This window comes from Phycodurus eques, chromosome 4 (assembly GCF_024500275.1).
Source record: "Phycodurus eques isolate BA_2022a chromosome 4, UOR_Pequ_1.1, whole genome shotgun sequence".
Lineage (NCBI taxonomy): Eukaryota > Metazoa > Chordata > Actinopteri > Syngnathiformes > Syngnathidae > Phycodurus > Phycodurus eques.
Window position 1 is genome coordinate 16,092,334 of NC_084528.1, and position 18,355 is coordinate 16,110,688.

The following is an 18,355-nucleotide window of genomic DNA, read 5'->3' on the forward strand; positions in this document are numbered from 1 at the left end:
TGCAAACACATACTGTAGCAGTGGAAGGTATACAACGCACTCTGTCAATTATGGAGGTATTCTCAACATGCTACTTGGAACTTTTCATTTGATTGACACGCAATCAAATGAAAATGAAAAAAGTAGAGAGCAGCGCGTACACATTGTATATGTAAAGTGTATGTATACTGGATATACAGGTTCCTATCAATATATTAGAATACACTATTGTGGAAAACGGAGTTCATTTCAGTCGATTAAAAAAGTGAAACTCATATAGATTGGCGACACACATTACATGATTAAATTATTTTTGTAATTTGAATGATTTTAGTAATGAAAATTCAAAATTAACCATAAACAAGTTAGAATACTACATAAGAAATAGGACTGTAACGATAAACCTGTCACCGATAAACTGATTGATTTCTGACCCACTGTTCAATATAAAATTAGATCTTTTATAAAATAATAAAATATTTTGTATAAACAAATTAATATAAGTATAATATTATTATACATACAATAAATATATTCATTAATATTACCCATCAATCCATGTTATGTATTTATTATATTAATGTATTTATAACAATACTATATATAATTTATTATTATCATAAATACACTTATCTGAGTAGCCTGTACCTGTGTTTTATTACGTGTCCCGCCTAATTGAATTTCGGCATGCTGTCTTTGAAGATGCATTAAAATATTTTTTGAAGCACTTAATTGCAAATAGTCTGGGTCTTGTCGACTACGCGATTTCCATCGTTGTTCTCAACAGGATAGCCGAAATGCTCCCGTACCAAAATGAGCCTGGAGGGTCCGCAATTTTTGTGTTATTTGTAGTATTAGCATTTATTTTGCTGTCTGCTATTGTGTGACTACAAAATGGCTGCCTCATCCTGGCACTTCAGCTCACAGATCCCTCTGGTGTATTGCAACAAGATACTGAGGTTCTCTCCAGTGACATTAACGGGAAAGACAGCTTGAGTGACAAGAAGGACCGTTTGTAAAAGAACCAAAAAAAGGAACTTTGAAGACACTAAGATGCATTTGTGTTAGTTTTAATGGAAAAGGCATATTAAACAATAGGATAAAAATCCTACATATCCAAAAATGGAACTACCATCCTCAGAAAACAATGACGGAAATCATGAAACTTTATTTACGGTAAAGACATTTTGGCTTTAAAAGTTTGGAGAATCTTACTTTTTTTTGTTTCTCCCCAAGAAACAATTGGAACCAATATGACCTTTTGATGGATAACAAGTGCCAAAAAAAATCAAACATTCATATCAGTAAAATTGATTTTCAAAAGGAAATTCAGTGCGCCATATATTTACCATTATTGATCAAATCCCATGAAAATTACTCATGTATACATTCATTAATATCTTTAACAGTTGTTAATTGTCCTTAGGTGTGAATGTGAGTGTGAATGCTTGTTTGTCTATATATGCCCTGTGATTGCCCGGCCACCACTCTCGGGTGTACCCCACCTCTCGCCTGAAGTCAGCTGGGATAGAGAAGATAAGTGTTATAGAATGAAGCATAATGTGTCATGGGTGTGTGTTCCGGTTGTTGTCTTCCCCCTGTCTCAGACACACCTGCTCCTGAGAGCATCTTCACCACCTGTGTCTCGTTCACCCTAATTACCCCTTGCGTTTAACCTCGTGTCTCATTCTTTCTAGTCGCCAGTTCGTTGTACCTTGTCGTCACGTTCCAGCATTCCTTGTTTCCACGACACAGACTCACAGTAAGACTAGACCCTGTTCCGATTATCGACCCCACCCCCAAACCGCTCTCTTTTTGAAACTGTCCATTTGTTTTGGAGTCGTGCATTTTTGGGTCCTATCCTCTGTTCCGTTCATGACATAATGGATGGATGATATGTAATGAATACTGTAGACTCTCTGTTGTCATTCAGTTGTTCTTCTTCAGGCTACGAATGAGTTGAGACTTAACTAACAGTAGCAATGTGACAAGATTGGCCCAAATGACATTCTGAATGGTGAGAACTTGTGAGGACACACGTGTTTGTTATGTTGACAGCGCTGGCTCGGGAGCGGAGAGGTGGGCGGAGAGCTTCGCTAGTGTCGCAGATAAGCTCGAGAACTTCAAACGACCTAATTCAGCCCACTCGGCAGAAAAACATCTGGAACTCAGGAATGCGTGGATGATTTTAATTCATATTTCACTTTTACTGAGGCTCTGTAGAGCCAATATTACGTCCCAAATACTAGAAAAAAATGGTTTGGTAAAATATGGCACCTTGAAGGACATATTGTATAATATGTGTGTGGGTGTGTGAGCACTGGAATTACAACGCAGCATTAGGGGCAAGGGAGCTAGTGCCCCACGACATCTATCAGAGGACAAAGTTGAATCCAATATGTACAATCCCAATTCCAATGAAGTTGGGACGTTGTGTTAAACAGAGTACAATGATTTGCAAACCATGTTCAACCTATATTTAATTGAATACACTACAAAGATATTTAATGTTCAAACTGATAAACTTTGTTTTTGGCAAATAATCATTAACTTAGAATTTTATGGCTGCAACCCGTTCCAAAAAAAGCTCAGACAGGTGGCAAAAAAGAAAAAAAAAGAAAGTTGAGGAATGCCCATCAAACACCTGTTTGGATCATCCCACAGGTGAACAGGCTAATTGGGAACAGGTGGGTGCCATGATTGGGTATAGAAGGAACTTCCCTGAATTGCTCAGTCATTCACAATCAAAGATGGGGCGAGGTTCAGCTCTTTGTGAACAAGTGCTTGAGAAAATAGTCGAACAGTTTAAGGAAAATGTTCCTCAATGTACAATTGCAAGGAATTTAGGGATTTCATCATCTACGGTCCATAAAATTATCCAAAGGTTCAGAGAATCCAGAGAAATCACTGCATGTTAGCGACAAGGCCGAAAACCAGCATTGAATGCCCGTGACCTTCGATCATCAAAAACCGACATCAATGTGTAAAAGATATCACCACGTGGGCTCAGGAACCCTTCATAAAACCAATGTCAGTAAATACAATTCAGCGATACATCCGTAAGTGCAACTTAAAACTCTACTATGCAAAGCAAAGGCCATTTATCATCAACACCCAGAAACGACGCTGGCTTCACTGGGCCCGAGCTCATCTAAGATGGACTGATGTAATGTGGAAAAGTGTTCTGTGGTCCAACAAGTCCACATTTCCAATTGTTTTTGGAAATTGTGGACGTCGTGTCCTCCGGGCCAAAGAGGTAAAGAAGCATCCGGACTGTTATGGATGCAAAGTTCAAAAGCCAGCATCCGTGATGGTATGGGGCTGTGTTAGTGCCAATGGCATGGGTAACTTACACATCTGTGAAGGCACCATTAATGCTGAAAGGTACATACAGGTTTTGGAGAAACATATGCTGCCATCCAAGCAACATCTTTTTCATGGAAGCCCCTGCTTATTTCAGCAAGGCAATGCCAAACCACATTCTGCACGTGTTACAATAACGTGGCTTCGTAGTAAAAGGGTGCGGGTACTAGACTGGCCTGCCTGCAGTCCAGACCTCTCTCCCATTGATAATGTGTGGCCCATTATGAAGCATAAAATACGACAAGGGAGATTCCGGACTGTTGAACAGCTGAAGCTGTACTTCAAGCAAGAATGGGAAAGAATTCCACCTACAAAGCTTAAACAATTAGTGTCCTCAGTTACCAAACGTTTATTGAATGTTGTTAAAAGAAAAGGTGATTTAACACAGCGGGAAACATGACCCTGTGCCATTTTTTTTGGAACGTGTTGCAGCCATAAAATTCTAAGTTAATGATTATTTGCTAAAAACAATCAAGTTTATCAGTTTGAACATTAAATATGTCTTTGTGTATTCAAATAAATATAGGTTGAACATGATTTGCAAATCATTGTATTGTTTGGTGGCTGACTGGTTAGAGCGTCAGCCTCAAAGTTCTGAGGACCCGGGTTCAATCCCCATCCCCGCCTGTGTGGAGTTTGCATGTTCTCCCCGTGCTTGCGTGGATTTTCTCCGGGCACTCCGGTTTCCTCCCACATTCTAAAAACATGCATTAATTGGGGACTCTAAATTGCCCGTAGGTGTGACTGTGAGTGCAAATGGTTGTTTGTTTGTGTGTGTCCTGCGATTGGCTGGCAACCAGTTCAGGGTGCACCCCGCCTCCCGCCCGATGACAGCTGGGATAGGCTCCAGCACGCCCACGACTCTAGTGAGGAGAAGCGGCTCAGAAAATGGATGGATGTATTCTGTTTTTATTTATGTTTAACACAATGTCCCAACTGTAATTGGGGTTGTATTTTTGTGGTTGACTTACAACAATTTTAAATGAAGAAGGACGTGTGTACATGTTTTAGACAGACTCGAGTCCAAAGTTACCACAGGTGTCTCAGGTACCAACACTTGAGACAGTCATGAGAACTGTAGAATTAAAATTCAACATCATAGAGATGTAACAGTATATTTGATTCTACATTGATTTTACTGAACCACGACAATTATACCCATCTCCAACTGACCCAACCTGGATCCAAACATTTTGAGTTTCCCCCAAATTCCTCCTCCAGGTCATTTCCAGTGGGCCTTCGACGAATTCAAGGCCAACTGAGGCGCTCTCTGAGGCGCCCTGACGAACGTGTCCCATCCTGGATCAAACATTTTTCAAAGTGTTTTTTTCCCCTCTGTCCACACCGACCGATCGGTTTTGGAGGACCCCGCCAGCCGGCCTCGCGCCAGTGTTCGGGCGGATGGCTTCTTTGGCCCGCGGTGTCACCTCCGACGCTGCAGAAGAGGGCGTGCACACCCACATGGGCTCGCGCCTCCCCGGCTGGCCGGCCCGCTCGTTAGCAAGACCGAGACGGCCCAGCCGAGGAGACGGCGGCCACTCCTTGCCCGGGTTCGTCTTTGCGCGTTTCTTCGGCCTACACGGCTTGGCTATGCTGTACCCCGCTTGCAGTCGGTGGAAAATTTTTATAATTTGTGATTCGCAGTTTCACTTACAATGTTCTTTTAAGAGGCACAAAATGCAAATTTGGACCCGCAAATTGCAATGTGAATCCATTTATTTCAAGCCATGTGTTCCTATCGTCACTTTCCAGGCCACGGCCCTGAAAGGCACACACAACGCTACAGTTGTTGTCACTTTAGGCATACCCAACGTTCTGTATTACACTTTATAGAACCATTCTTTTTCTGTGATAAATAAAGATATTCTGCTGTTTTTTTGGAGGAGCTGTAAGAGATTCATGGCATTTCAATTCATTTAATTAAATATTGATTTGATAGATATGAGCAAATTCAGTTACAAGCTTGGTCATAGAATTAATTAAACTCTTAAATCAAGGCACCACTGTACTGATTCAGTAGCAGTCTGGTGAAGCGTGGCAGGCATATGCAAATTATTTTCATTGGCCTTTGGGGAATAAACTATTGTGCACCATAAATTCTGCCTAGCAACAAGTGACCTGAAACTTGACCAGGCCTAAAGAATCTGAGCCATTTTGGTGATGTGCGGCAGTTAAAAATGAACACAAATGCATTTTTTAATAATGAATTAGGCATATCTATTGTATGGTTGGGACATTGGGGAAGAGCCTAAACGCATTTTTTTTTAAAAACACATCATCTCAGTAAGAGAAATGACACGACTTTCTTTTCTGTTGCAAATGGTTGGCACCCAGCTGCGTGATTAGGATAATGATACCTTTGTCAACAATCATGCTATGCAAATCATGTAGCCCACTGCGATTTGTCTTTCTCTTCAATTTTCATGCTCTCTCTCGATGAAATGATGAAGGAAAGAATTTAATCAATGAAGAACTAAAAGTGTCAATTATGTTTTCAATCCTCTACTTGCTGACATGTTACATTGTGGTTAAAAGTGTAGTTGCCAGTTGTCAAAAGCATGTTTCCCATATCACATAGAGAAGCCACAGTCAGTGTTTATCCAGTCAGCCAAGCACACGAGCAGCCATAATAATACTAATTGGCCAAGAACTCACTTTTCCTCTGAGATGCCGCGTCCTGCATGGGGGCCTTTAGAGCCATCTGGGGCCAACCCCCGACCCCGCGACCCAGCCATCTTAGATCGATCCACCTCGCGCATTCCAAAACTGAAAGAGGACAGCGAGAGGCACCACTCCCATTCATAAATAATGTGCGTGGGGCGCGGGGGTTGCGGGCTACTGTTTCTTTTGTGCGTGTCTTTTTGAGCTGTAAGTTGGAGCGCTCCATCCCGCAAGGAGGTCTTGACAAAATGACGCAGCACCTGACATCTAACTTCAGCCTTATCTAACTTTGCAGCACAGAAGCAGAAAAAAAAAGAATTAAAACACAAACTCATATTCTATTTGGCTTTATGCACCCTTGTTTTGCTCATTTACTTTTGGGGAATATGATGTTTGGCATCAGACCACATCATTACAAGCGTGACACATGGAGGATCCATTTATGTTCATTTAACGAGTAGCAGGAGATGAAAGAGAGATAAAAAAACAACATTTATTTTTGGTGTATTTTATGTTGAAATTAATGTGTCGAAACAAACATGTTTATGAATACTGTTTTCAGCCACTTCCTTGGTGGGTGTCTGTCTGACTTCCTTTTTCTGCAATCTCCCTTCGTCACAATTTGCCAAGGAAATAGTTGTAAACATGAATTTTTTTTTTATTTTTTTATTCAGGATAAGGGTGGAACTCTGCCTCTAGAAACAAGTGGTTGTATGAACTTGGTGTGATCTCGTAGTTTATTTATTATTATTATTAAAAATAACAATAATAATAATCTGCGATTGGCTGGCAACCAGCTCAGGGTGTACCCCGCCTCCTGCCCGATGACAGCTGGGATAGGCTCCAGCACGCCCGCGACCCTAGTGAGGAGAAGCGGCTCAGAAAATGGATGGATGAATAATAATAACGGGTCACTGATGGTGTAGTGGTACACTCGCCTGACTTTGGTGCAGGCAGCGTGGATTCAGTTCCCACTCAGTGACAGTGTGAATGTGAGTGCGAACGGTTGTCCGTGTCTATATGTGCCCCGCACCTGACTGCCGAGCCAGTTCAGGGTATAGTCTGCCTTTCGCCCCAAGTCAGCTGGGATAGGCTCCAGCGCACCGTGACCCTAACCAGGATAAGCGGTGTTGAAAATGGATGGATGGATAATAATAATTACATAGACTTTGATTTACTTGTTTTGGGATTTACATTCCATTATATTGCAGTTGGAAGAGAAGTTTACCTTTTTTTTTTTTTTTTTTTTTTTAAAAAGGCCTCTGTTACAATTGAATCAGGACTGTAACGGTACATACGCTATTTTTCTATTTTTGCTGTCCATAATCTAGCGAAGCAGGATATTGCCGCGGAGTGTGGTACACACAGATATTTAAAATGTGAGAATGGAAAAGTGGCATGTTTGTTCTTACTGCTATAGTGTGTGGTGTACTTGAGATGACCAACACAGCACACCACACACATAACGATAGCTCCACCGACAATCACGTCTCCTACTCCCAACCAGATGTCTGTTACAGTACCTGAACTGACCTGTGTGAGGCAGCATGGTTACACCAGGCTTCCAGACTGATGGAAAATACAAAAAAGAAATAGTAGTAGTTGAAAAAGAAGCTAGGCTAATTGCACAACCATTAGCGCCTTTATTTATGTCTGGGAACATGATGAGCATAAGCAAGCTTCTTGATTGTCTATCATTCAGTTTCACGTCACAATCAACTCGGTGGTGACCTCACACGTACGTAAAGATTCGCGATCATAAATTTTTAACATGTTCAACCGTTACGATTGTCAGCCTAAACTGTTTTCTAAGCAGGTAGGGGTGGAAAAAATACTCTTGTCGCACCCTACAGCACCAGATCTCTCAGGATACTCTTTCAGAGACATCCGAAAATCAGGCCTTTGCTGATTTTGATCAAATTATATTTGGCCAGATTATCAGTATGTGTGTACCTTGCTTTAGTTAACGTAGTAGTGTTAGGAGATGAATACCGACAGGGAACATTAGGAAACATCAATTTTCTTCAGATTTACGCTGCAGCTACTCTGCATCAGACCATGTGAAGACGAATGCCATTTCACTTTTAATTTGGTCTATTTTAATATCTCCATAAACCTCGCTGAGCGTAGCTGTCACTGGTGCGATCACATTACGACGGCCCGGTGTCCGTTTTAATAGTGGCAAAGTCAATCAATTTTATATGCGCTTCAACGTGAAATAGGTGCAAGAAATAGGTCACGTCTCCCGTAGCCCGCAGTCATTTGAGGCGGATCATCATCCCATTTCTGAGGTCTTGTCAGTCTTGTTGTTCTCTCTTGCAGGAAGCTCGGAGACATCACATGGCAAACATGCATCGACAATAATTAACACCCCAGCACGAGCCCTCACTGCTGACTTTGCCAGCAGTGAGCCATGTGACCAAAACATATTGCAAAACATAGCATGAAAAAGCACTGTCTTATCAGATTCCAAAGAGGTGGAATTGCCTTTGGATTGGCCACTATGTTATTGCAGAGAGAGATGGTGGGCAGCCAGAGGAGCTCTTCATGTAGGAGGTTAATGTGCGTCGGTTCTCACTTGTCATCAGTAATTGAAGGGAGTGACTTTTTAAAATGAGGTGGCGAGGATGAGGCCTTTAATTAGATCGAGACTGGTGAAGGATTAGAAAACTGGAGCATGCATCACAGTACCATATACATGAAGGGATACTCTTAATGTCTCAATCTGTGTGGCATTTTGAGAAGCACCAGTTGATTTTATTAGGCCTCACTTAACCACAGAGATTACCTCCTGGAAAAAAAATAATACAAATCCCTGTGTCAGACAAATTGATGTCTCATTTCCTCTCCATTATATGTGTGAATAAACGTACCCATGTTATTGTTGGCTCAGCTTGGTCAGCAGCTCAACGTGAGGCAAAGTATCGTAGAAGCTCTACGCCATCTAGTGGTGAATATTCGATTAAAAAAAACACATGAATACAAATATAGAGGAATATCAGGTGTTTCACCCATAACATCAAAACAGTCCATTAATTTTAAATATGTCTACAATTATGAACCTACACTAGCCTGGAAACCCTCCATTTACTCGAATAAAATGATAGATAAACTGGGCCCATAATTTTCCATTCCGGAAGACTTTCTTTGTTTTGAGCCAAAACCTCCGCTCTTGATTGGTCGATCCTGAAAGGGGCGGTAAAAAAGGCAATGGACAACTCCATATTTGGGGTTGCCTGTGTCCACCTCCTTTTTCGTACGTCAGAGCTGTCGCCATATTGTGGCAGTCATTACCGTCCTGTCAGGCAGTCCAAGTCGGTGCGACAGTATAACGTTCACATTTATGTGGCCGTCAAGAATCATTGTGTCCAAGGACTGATATAGCATACTTGGTAGCTATCACGGAGAGTAAATGGAAAAAGTCAGCAAATTGAATGGTGACACAGAATGCAGCACAGTCTCCCGTTGGAGCAGTTAAATCTATGACTAAAATATGAAAAATATTGGAGTCACATTTATGTACCAATAACATGGAAATTGAGTGGAAAATTGACATTATTTGTTACATACAATATTTACACATAATTACACATTCAAATATGCATCAGCAGCACAGTGGAACACTGGTTAGCACATCTGCCTCACAGTTCTGAGGACCCGGGTTCAAATCTGGCCTCGCCTGTGTGGAGTTTACATGTTCTCCCCGTGCCTGCGTGGGTTTTCTCCGGGTACTGCGGTTTCCTCCCAAGGTCCCCAAAACATGCATAGTAGGTTAATTGAAGACTCTAAATTGCCCGTAGGTGTGAAAGTGAGTGCAAATGGTTGTTTGTTTATATGTGCCCTGCGATAGGCTCCAGCACACCCGCGACCCTAGTAAGGATAAGCAATATGGGAAATGAATGAATATGCATCACAGCAACCACTTAAACCAATGTGGTGGTTATTATTATTTTATTAAATAGATATATAATTGTATCTATATAAAACCTTGGATAATGACTGTCTTACACAGCCTCTTTAGTGTTGTCAATTTAGCCATGTGTTGAAATCTCAGTTTGTGTAAAACTGACCTCTGACATGAGACCAAAATAGTGGTCCTCAATGCCACACTATGTATCATCGATGTGCCCCTGGGGAATTTTTTTTTATAAAACTGGTTTAGGTTAAGCGGGCACATTCATGTTTTGCCCTGGTTCTGACTTCACTGGCGAATGAAATGTTCCTGCTGATGTGATGAGCCTCACTATCCGCACAGATGGAACAAAACAGTAGCATCGCATAAAAACCGTTGGAGAAATGAGCAAGTTACGACTTAATTTCAGTGTCGATGCATTGCCTTATAGTTCACCGTCAACCTCCCCAACATGGCCGCCACGTAGTCACGTCGGTTAGCCGGGCAGCTACAGTTTGCATAGCTATGTTATGGGTGAGTGACTCCGGAAGTTAAAATGCTTGTTGAGATCGTGTCAGCAACAGCGGAAGCAAAATATGTTTAAAAACACTTGTGTTTTAAACTGTAGTATAAATAAGTCAACACCAGACATTCTGAAACATGCAAAATGAAATAAAATAACGATATTGTTATTATTTTTATTATAAATATTATTAAAAGCCAGAGTGTCGTCATTTACTGTTCAGCCTGCAATCTAATACCAACCTGTGGGAAGCAGCAGTCCATTGGAAGTCCTTTCAGTCAGCCGAAAAGCTAGTAGAAGAAGACGGGCCCAGAAAGTCAGCCTGTCCTGCACGTGTTGACATATTCACATACGCGTTCAAAATAGGAACTCCGCGAATTCAAGCAAAAGCTTAGAACAACGCAGATAAGCACAACGCGTCCATTAGACTTCACCGACTGTTCATGCATCGTCGCTTGGTAAGTAAGTATGCCGACCTTTATTTGCACGTCTTGACGCTCGAACGTCTGAATTGTTGTCGGCTCTTGCCTTATGAGTGCTTCCGACTAGCAAGCTAACGTGACTCGAGTTTATTTGCATGTTAGACCATCCAACTACTTGAACGAGAGTCTGATAACGCTAAGTGATGAAGTCAAAACGGCGAGTGAGTTACACCGGCCAAATTTTGGAACAACTGTCAAGCTAGGTCAAACTCCCGCCATTCTACTCGATATGCGTCCATGGGTTAAATATTACACTACGCGGGTAAAACGACATGATCGTACAGGGAGCGGTTCTTATTATTTACAATGACTTTTGAAATGTGCGTATACACTTACCACCTTCAAGCGTGAAAGCCGCAAAAAGTCAAGAGTGCTTGTTAGTGTAGACTGTATACAAAGGAAGATAACTACTAACTAATCAGAATCATCTTTATTTGCCAAGTATGTCCAAAACACACTAAGGAATTTGTCTCCGGTAGTTGGCGCCGCTCTAGTACAACAGACAGTCAATTTACAGAACACTTTGGAGACATAAAGACATTGACAAAAAACAATTGTGCAAAAAGATGCACAGTCCTCTAGCACTTAGAGCAGTTCGAATGACTAATATTGCAATAGTCCGGTGCAATGACCATTGTGCAAAGGGCGCTGAGACTTCAAGGAGTGTATGCGGTTTAAAGTGACGAGTAGTGCGATCATCTGGGACAATGTTGGTTGTGCAAATGTTACAGATACTCCTCAATCAGTGTGCAAATGGAGCAGATGCTACTCTGGCATGAGTGGCCAGTATATGCAAATAGTGCAGCATGGCGAGACAACTACAGTGAGTGCACGAGTAATACATAATTGGCCCCACAGAAATGTGACTACGAACTCAAGTCAAAAGATTGCCAGCTTGTTGTAATGGAATTATAGGTTAGGTGTTTAAGAAGTTGATCGCAAGAGGGAAGAAGCTGTTGGAATGTCTACTAGTTCTAGTTTGCATTGATCGGTAGCGCCTACCTGAGGGAAGGAGCTGGAAGAGCCGGTGACCGGGGTGCGGAGGGTCCGAGAGGATTTTGCACGCCCTTGTCTTAGTTCTGGCAGCGTGCAAGTCCTCAATGGTGGGTAGGGGGGTACCGACAATCCTTTCAGCAGTTTTGATTGTCCGTTGCAGTCGGAGTTTGTCCTTTTTTGTAGCAGCACCAAACCAGACTGTGATGGAAGAAGACAGGACTGGTTCGATGACCGCTGTGTAGAACTAATGTGTAGTAGAACTACAGTAAAGTAGAGTAAAACTACTCTCCATTTGAAGACAGCTGACAGATGGGGATTAGGGAACAGTTTGTTGCCGAGCTTCTCTGGTCATTTCCATGCCTGTCATTAGCCTTTATGCATTCACCTAAATTTTAGTTGCATAAATATTATAATTTATAATATTTATGAATGTGTGGGGGGGGGGGGTTGTCATTTATTTGTGGATTTGTTGACACTCCACATGCAGGGTTGGCGCCGAGGCATGTGTGGCTAAACGTTAGAAAAAATTCTCCTAGCCACACTTGTGTGTAGTTAGCCACAACATACAGTATAAAAATTCTCCTAGCCACACTTATGTGTAGTTAGCCACAACATACAGTATAAAAAATTATCCTAGCCACACTTGTGTGTAGTTAGCCACAACATCACATGTGTTTATGTGGCGAAACCTTTAGCCACACTTAGCCCGTCCTCATCACTGGGAAACCGATAAGCATTAACGATGTGGGCCCAATTACAGAGTCATCAATCAGGAGTAGGGCTGAACAATTTGGGAAAATGCTCATAATTGTGAGGTTTTTTTCTTTTCTTCGTTGAAACAAACATGACAATTCAGCATGTGATTTATTTATTTATTTTTTATCCGGAGTTTATCTCCAGCATTATTCCCTTAAAACAAGAAATAAATTATTATACAGTATGGCCAACACAACACTGGATATAGCCAAAAAATAACTCTTTCCTCGAGGCCAGCCCTAAATGTGGTGATATTGAAATGAAGACAAAATCTTTATTTTACTATTGAATTCTAAAAAGAAAAAGCCAATCATCTACGTACCCGTACGTACGTGTACGTACCCGTACGTGTACGTGTAAGTACCCGTACGTACCCGTACGTGTACGTGTAAGTACCCGTACGTACGTGTACGTGTACGTACCCGTACGTGTCTGTACCCGTACGTACGGGTACGTACCCGTACGTGTCTGTACCCGTACGTACGGGTACGTACCCGTACGTGTCTGTACCCGTACGTACGGGTACGTACCCGTACGTGTCTGTACCCGTACGTACGGGTACGGGTACACACACACACACGATATTAGTAACGTTTTAACAAACACACGAAAACATGGAAACACGGAAACACAAAGGCACGGAATTTTAAGCACGTCTAGGACTCCGCCGTCCTTTATTTTTTTATTTTTATTTTTTATTTTAACACGGAATTTTAGCACGTATAGGACTCCGCCGTCCATGCGGAATTTGTCGGACTCCGCCGTCCATCAGTTACTTGCCAGTGACTAGTATTACACAAGGTTTATTTCGCCGCAGACTTCTTTGTCGCGCGATACATTCACTCTTTAAATTTTTTTTACAAAATTTAACTCACCAGTCGTCTTCAATCCTGTGGATTGTCGTCAACCTTCAGATCCCAGTTGAGGAGTACGAAGACCAGTCCCGGAAAGGGTCTCAATTGCCGTGGCCACGGTCTCTTAACTGGGTGTCGGCTCCACAACTGGAATCCTCGGGTGTGTTGACATCCGGCTCGAAGGACCAATTTAATGTTGGGTTTATCTTGCCCAACATTATAAAAAATAGACACAAAAGGAATGAAGACGCTGGTTTCTTTTTCTCATGAGGAGGGCGCATGGGAGATTGTTCAGATTACAGCCTCTCAACACGCTCTAAACAATCCCGTCGCTCCTGCATTTATTTGAAAATAGGGAGGTTTCTAAGTTTACAAGACATAACGTACTAAGCTACAAGACACAACACACTAAGGGTAGGGTTTCAAGGTAAAAACATGGCACCTGCCACGCCCCGGCCACGTCCTTCTCTCAGATGATTCCTGCTGAGTCATCTTCTTGAAGGCGAGACATCTTTCTTTCTAAACATTGTCCATAATACTAATGCAAGCTAAGCAAATAAATTATAACTTCTACAATATATCTAACATATACACATACACGTCATTGATTTGATCGGCAAATTATGATATGAAAGCTGATCAGCATAAAATGCTAAATATCAGCTGATACCAATCACGTCGATCAGATCGCCGTAAAGTCTAGTGTATATAGTGTATATGTATATATATATATATATATATATATATATATATATATTACTCTAAGTATTTGATTTGTAGGAAAATCACTTCTCGGCCTTAAATACAAAACTATAGGATGGAAAAACACTAAGTTGGATAGCAACTGAGCCTTGCGTTCTTGTACCTTCCTACTGTATGTTGACATTGACCTAATAATGTCGCGCCATCTGCTCTCTCTTTCCAGATCTCCTATGCCACTATGAAGTACATTCTAGTCACCGGCGGTGTGATTTCTGGCATCGGTAAGGGAATCATCGCCAGCAGCGTGGGCACCCTCCTCAAGTCCTGTGGCCTTCATGTCACAGCCATCAAAATCGACCCGTACATCAACATCGACGCTGGCACTTTTTCACCTTACGAGCACGGTTAGTCATCTGGATATATCGGCTACCTTTTGCTCTGTTTTTGTGTCATGTGGTAACTATTTGACTATGTGGGCACTACTACTTTTCTAGGACATGCTCACAAATGTATACTAAATGTATGTATAGGTGAGGTGTTTGTGCTGGACGATGGCGGAGAGGTGGATCTGGACTTGGGGAACTACGAGCGTTTCCTGGACATCCGTCTGACGAGGGACAACAACCTGACTACAGGGAAGATTTACCAGTCGGTCATCAACAAGGAAAGGAAAGGAGACTACCTGGGCAAGACTGTGCAAGGTGAGATATATACTTTAGGTATTAATACCTTAGAGGTACCCTGTAGAACACATTTGGATGAATTTGAGCAAAGACAGAGCCAGGCCTTCTCGTCCAACATCAGTGTGTAACCTCACAAATATGCTCCTGGAAATAAGGTCTTGAATTCCCATTAATTCACTCCTAAACCCTGTTGAAAGCCTTCCCACGAGAGTTAAAGCTGTTATAGCTTAGTTAAAGCTGTTATGTATTAATAATGGGATATCACTTAAATGTATATGTGGGTCAAGGCAGGTGAGTGAATACTTTTGGCAATATAGTTTATTATAATAATACCAATATATTAATTCAAAAAAATGTAATAATCTTGAAAAACAATGTACGAAAGGAATTAGCCAATTCTTAAGTCATTTTCTAAAAAAAATAATTTGATCGATACCTGCATTATCATATTATATACAACAAACGTGCGTATGTCTGTGTATAATTGTGAAAATAAATAGCCTTCAATTTATTTTTCATTTTATTTTATTTTTTCATTTTAATGCCCTGTACCACTAAAGGTATATTACCTGAAGAATATATAAGCCAGAGCTTGAGATTGCGATCAAATTGGTCGCATATACAAACTTTTTTCAGCTTGTGCGAGTGCAAACTTAATCTTGTTGCGTTTGCGCGAGTGCATGTTTTAAATGTTGAAAGTCACCTATTTTCCCACTGCAATCTCCTCCTCCAAAGAGAGAGGACAACTTAAGTACCGTATTTTCACGACCATAAGGCGCACTTAAAAGTCTTAAATTTTCTCCAAAATGGACAGGGCGCCTTATAATGTGGCGCGCCTTATGTGTGTATCGAGTTCCAAAATGTGTAAATGTTGTTGTGTGACTTTGATAAGCGCTCCGCTTCACTGACTGGGAGCATTTCCTGCCGACACGCTGCTTATATAGAGGAAAGGTGGACGTGACTGAGGACAGCATGCAGACGTTAAAGGGGGAAGGGTGCGTGTGAAAGAGGACGCTAACGGCACGCCCCCCAGTAGGTATAGAGCGCCGGGATGTGCATTGTGCAAAACAACATCGGTTTGGCTAAGGACCCCCGAAAATGGCACCTACGCAGAGACACGCTTATGAAGCACAGTTTAAACTGCAAGCTATCAGTTACGCGGAGGAACATGGAAATCGAGCAGCCGGGAGAGAATTCAAGATCAACGAATCCATGGTTCGCAAGTGGAGAAAGCAGGAAAACGAGCTTCGCCAAGTCAAGAAGACGAAGCTGAGTTTCCGCGGAAACAAGGCGAGGTGGCACGAGTTGGAAGACCAACTCGAGCAATGGATTAATGATCAAAGAACAACCGGGAGAAGTGTCTCTCCAGTCACCATCCGACTGAGGGCAATAACACTTGCAGAAGTAATGAAAATCGAACATTTTCAAGGAGTGCCGTCTTGGTGCTTTCGTTTTATGAAACGGTGCCACCTATCGCCGGGGGAGTTACGGCCACTATATGTGAATGGATTGTGGATGCCTGAGCTAAAGTATCTGCTTTGACTGTTGTCCGAGCTTTCGCGAAAGCCGGCATCATTGCTGAACAGCCCCCCTGGCAACGAGACTGACTCCGACAATGCCGAGAGGGAACCCGGCAGGTTTGATGGAGAACTAGCCCAGCTGTTCATTTCGTATACAGAAGATGAGGACTTTGATGGATTTGTGGATGAGGATTGATCAAAAAATAACGTGAGTACATTGTTAAACACTTGAATAAAGTACAACCGAACTCAGTTTTGGCTCCCGCAGCCTTTTTAAAAATATACACGAGCATTTACCATTTTACCATGCCTGCGCCCAATAATACGGTGTGCCTTATGTATGTGTTAAATAGAAATAAACCCCGTAACTGAGACTGCGCCTTATGGTCGTGAAAATATGGTAGTTAAAAACAAGATCTCCGCCGCATAAGAGCTCCATCGGAGATGCCATTTTTACGCTGTGTGTAAACGGTGTCGCCACGCATTCTCCTCGAAACGAAGAATTCGCAGACAGAGCTTTTCCAGGCTCTATTCTGAATGACGGCATACGTGACGAAAATTTACTTCTGATTGGTTTGGCGAAAGAAATATTGCACCCATCTGAAACCGAATGAAATTCCATTTGGATTATGCCTGTCCATTCTGATTGAGGTGTTTATATGGAGCATTTTCAATCGACTTGGGCTTCTAAACCGATTTATAATCTGAATAGTCTTGCATCGGGGCTAAAGTCTTGTAGTCTGATCCATACACAAGGTGCACACAGCAATGTGTGTTGTTTAAACTATCCATCCAGCCATTTTCCGAACGGGTTATCCTTACGAGGGTCGCGGGTGTGCTGGCGCCTTCTTCGTTCTATACCACTTATCCTCGCTATCTAAGATGACTTCGGGCGAGAGGCGGTGTACACCCTGAACGGATCGCCGGCCAATTGCAGGGCAGATATAGAAAAACAACCATTCACACTGACATTTACACATGCGGACAATTTCTTCAATTAACCTACCATGCATGTTTTGGAATGTGGGAGGAAACCGTAGTACCCAGAGAAAACCCACACAGGCACGGTGGAGAACATGCGAACTCCACAAAGAGGCCAGATTTGCAACCAGGACCTCAAAACTTGTGAGGCAGATGAGCTAATCAGTACTCCACCGTGCCGTTGTTCAAGCTAATCCACTCAAATATAGAAATAGTAATGCATATTATGTTAAAATGTGTAACATTACAGATTAAAAACAAATGAATGATAGTGTTGGGAATATACTAATATATGTACTCCAGTACAACTGGACATGAAACTAAATGATTTTAACTTCATGTCTGGCCGGGCACTTACCTGCTCACAACTGCAGTGCATTTAAATAGAGGTATACGTTACAAAAATAACTCTTGTGTACTTCTGTGGTACGGTGAGCATAATTTGTTTTCTACTGAAGCTGTCATTAAACTGTCCAAAAAATACATACAGGGGAAAAGAAAAATGTGTGCTGATTTTCACGTCACCAGTATGTTATCCTGTATTTTTTCACATCGCAATATAAATGTCAGGGTTAAAAAAAAAAAAAATCACAATCTAATTTTTTTCCCCAATATCGTGCAGCCCTAGTTCTCTGCTATCAAAAATAGCTTGGTGCTTTTATTTTTAATTACAAAATCCCTCTATTTTAAACTAAATGAAGTACAATAGAGTAATAACTTCAAGGCGTATAAGATACAAAAAAATTAAGTTAACTGTATGTTCGTATTATGTTAATCTGACAACAACTTCATTTTTTTATGCCCTTATAACATTTTAATAGTGCAGGTTGTCACCTTTATTCCTTATTTTATGATTTATCATTTTGTCATTTTTCTTTTTCACAAAAAACTGCTCATGTACAGTAGTTGTGTCATGCTTGAAAAGTGCTCAACTTTGACCTTTTAAGGAGGTACAACCCTTAG

The 18,355-nt window shown here is 41.6% G+C and overlaps 1 protein-coding gene across 8 annotated transcripts in view; it reads left to right on the forward strand.

Moving 5' to 3' along the window:
• The window catches only part of ctps1b (CTP synthase 1b), a 112,020-nt gene that overhangs the window by 70,317 nt on the left and 23,348 nt on the right, over nt 1-18,355 (forward strand). For 5 of the 8 annotated variants that reach the window (XM_061674252.1, XM_061674250.1, XM_061674253.1 and 2 more), the window contains 2 exons: nt 14,432-14,612; nt 14,739-14,909. In XM_061674252.1, the coding sequence (XP_061530236.1) occupies nt 14,447-14,612; nt 14,739-14,909 (337 nt within the window). In that variant the 5' untranslated portion in view covers nt 14,432-14,446. Of the gene's footprint in view, nt 1-10,707; nt 10,881-14,431; nt 14,613-14,738; nt 14,910-15,018; nt 16,620-18,355 lie in introns of those variants that run through there. The other 3 variants (XM_061674251.1, XM_061674248.1, XM_061674255.1) reach the window with 3 other exon arrangements.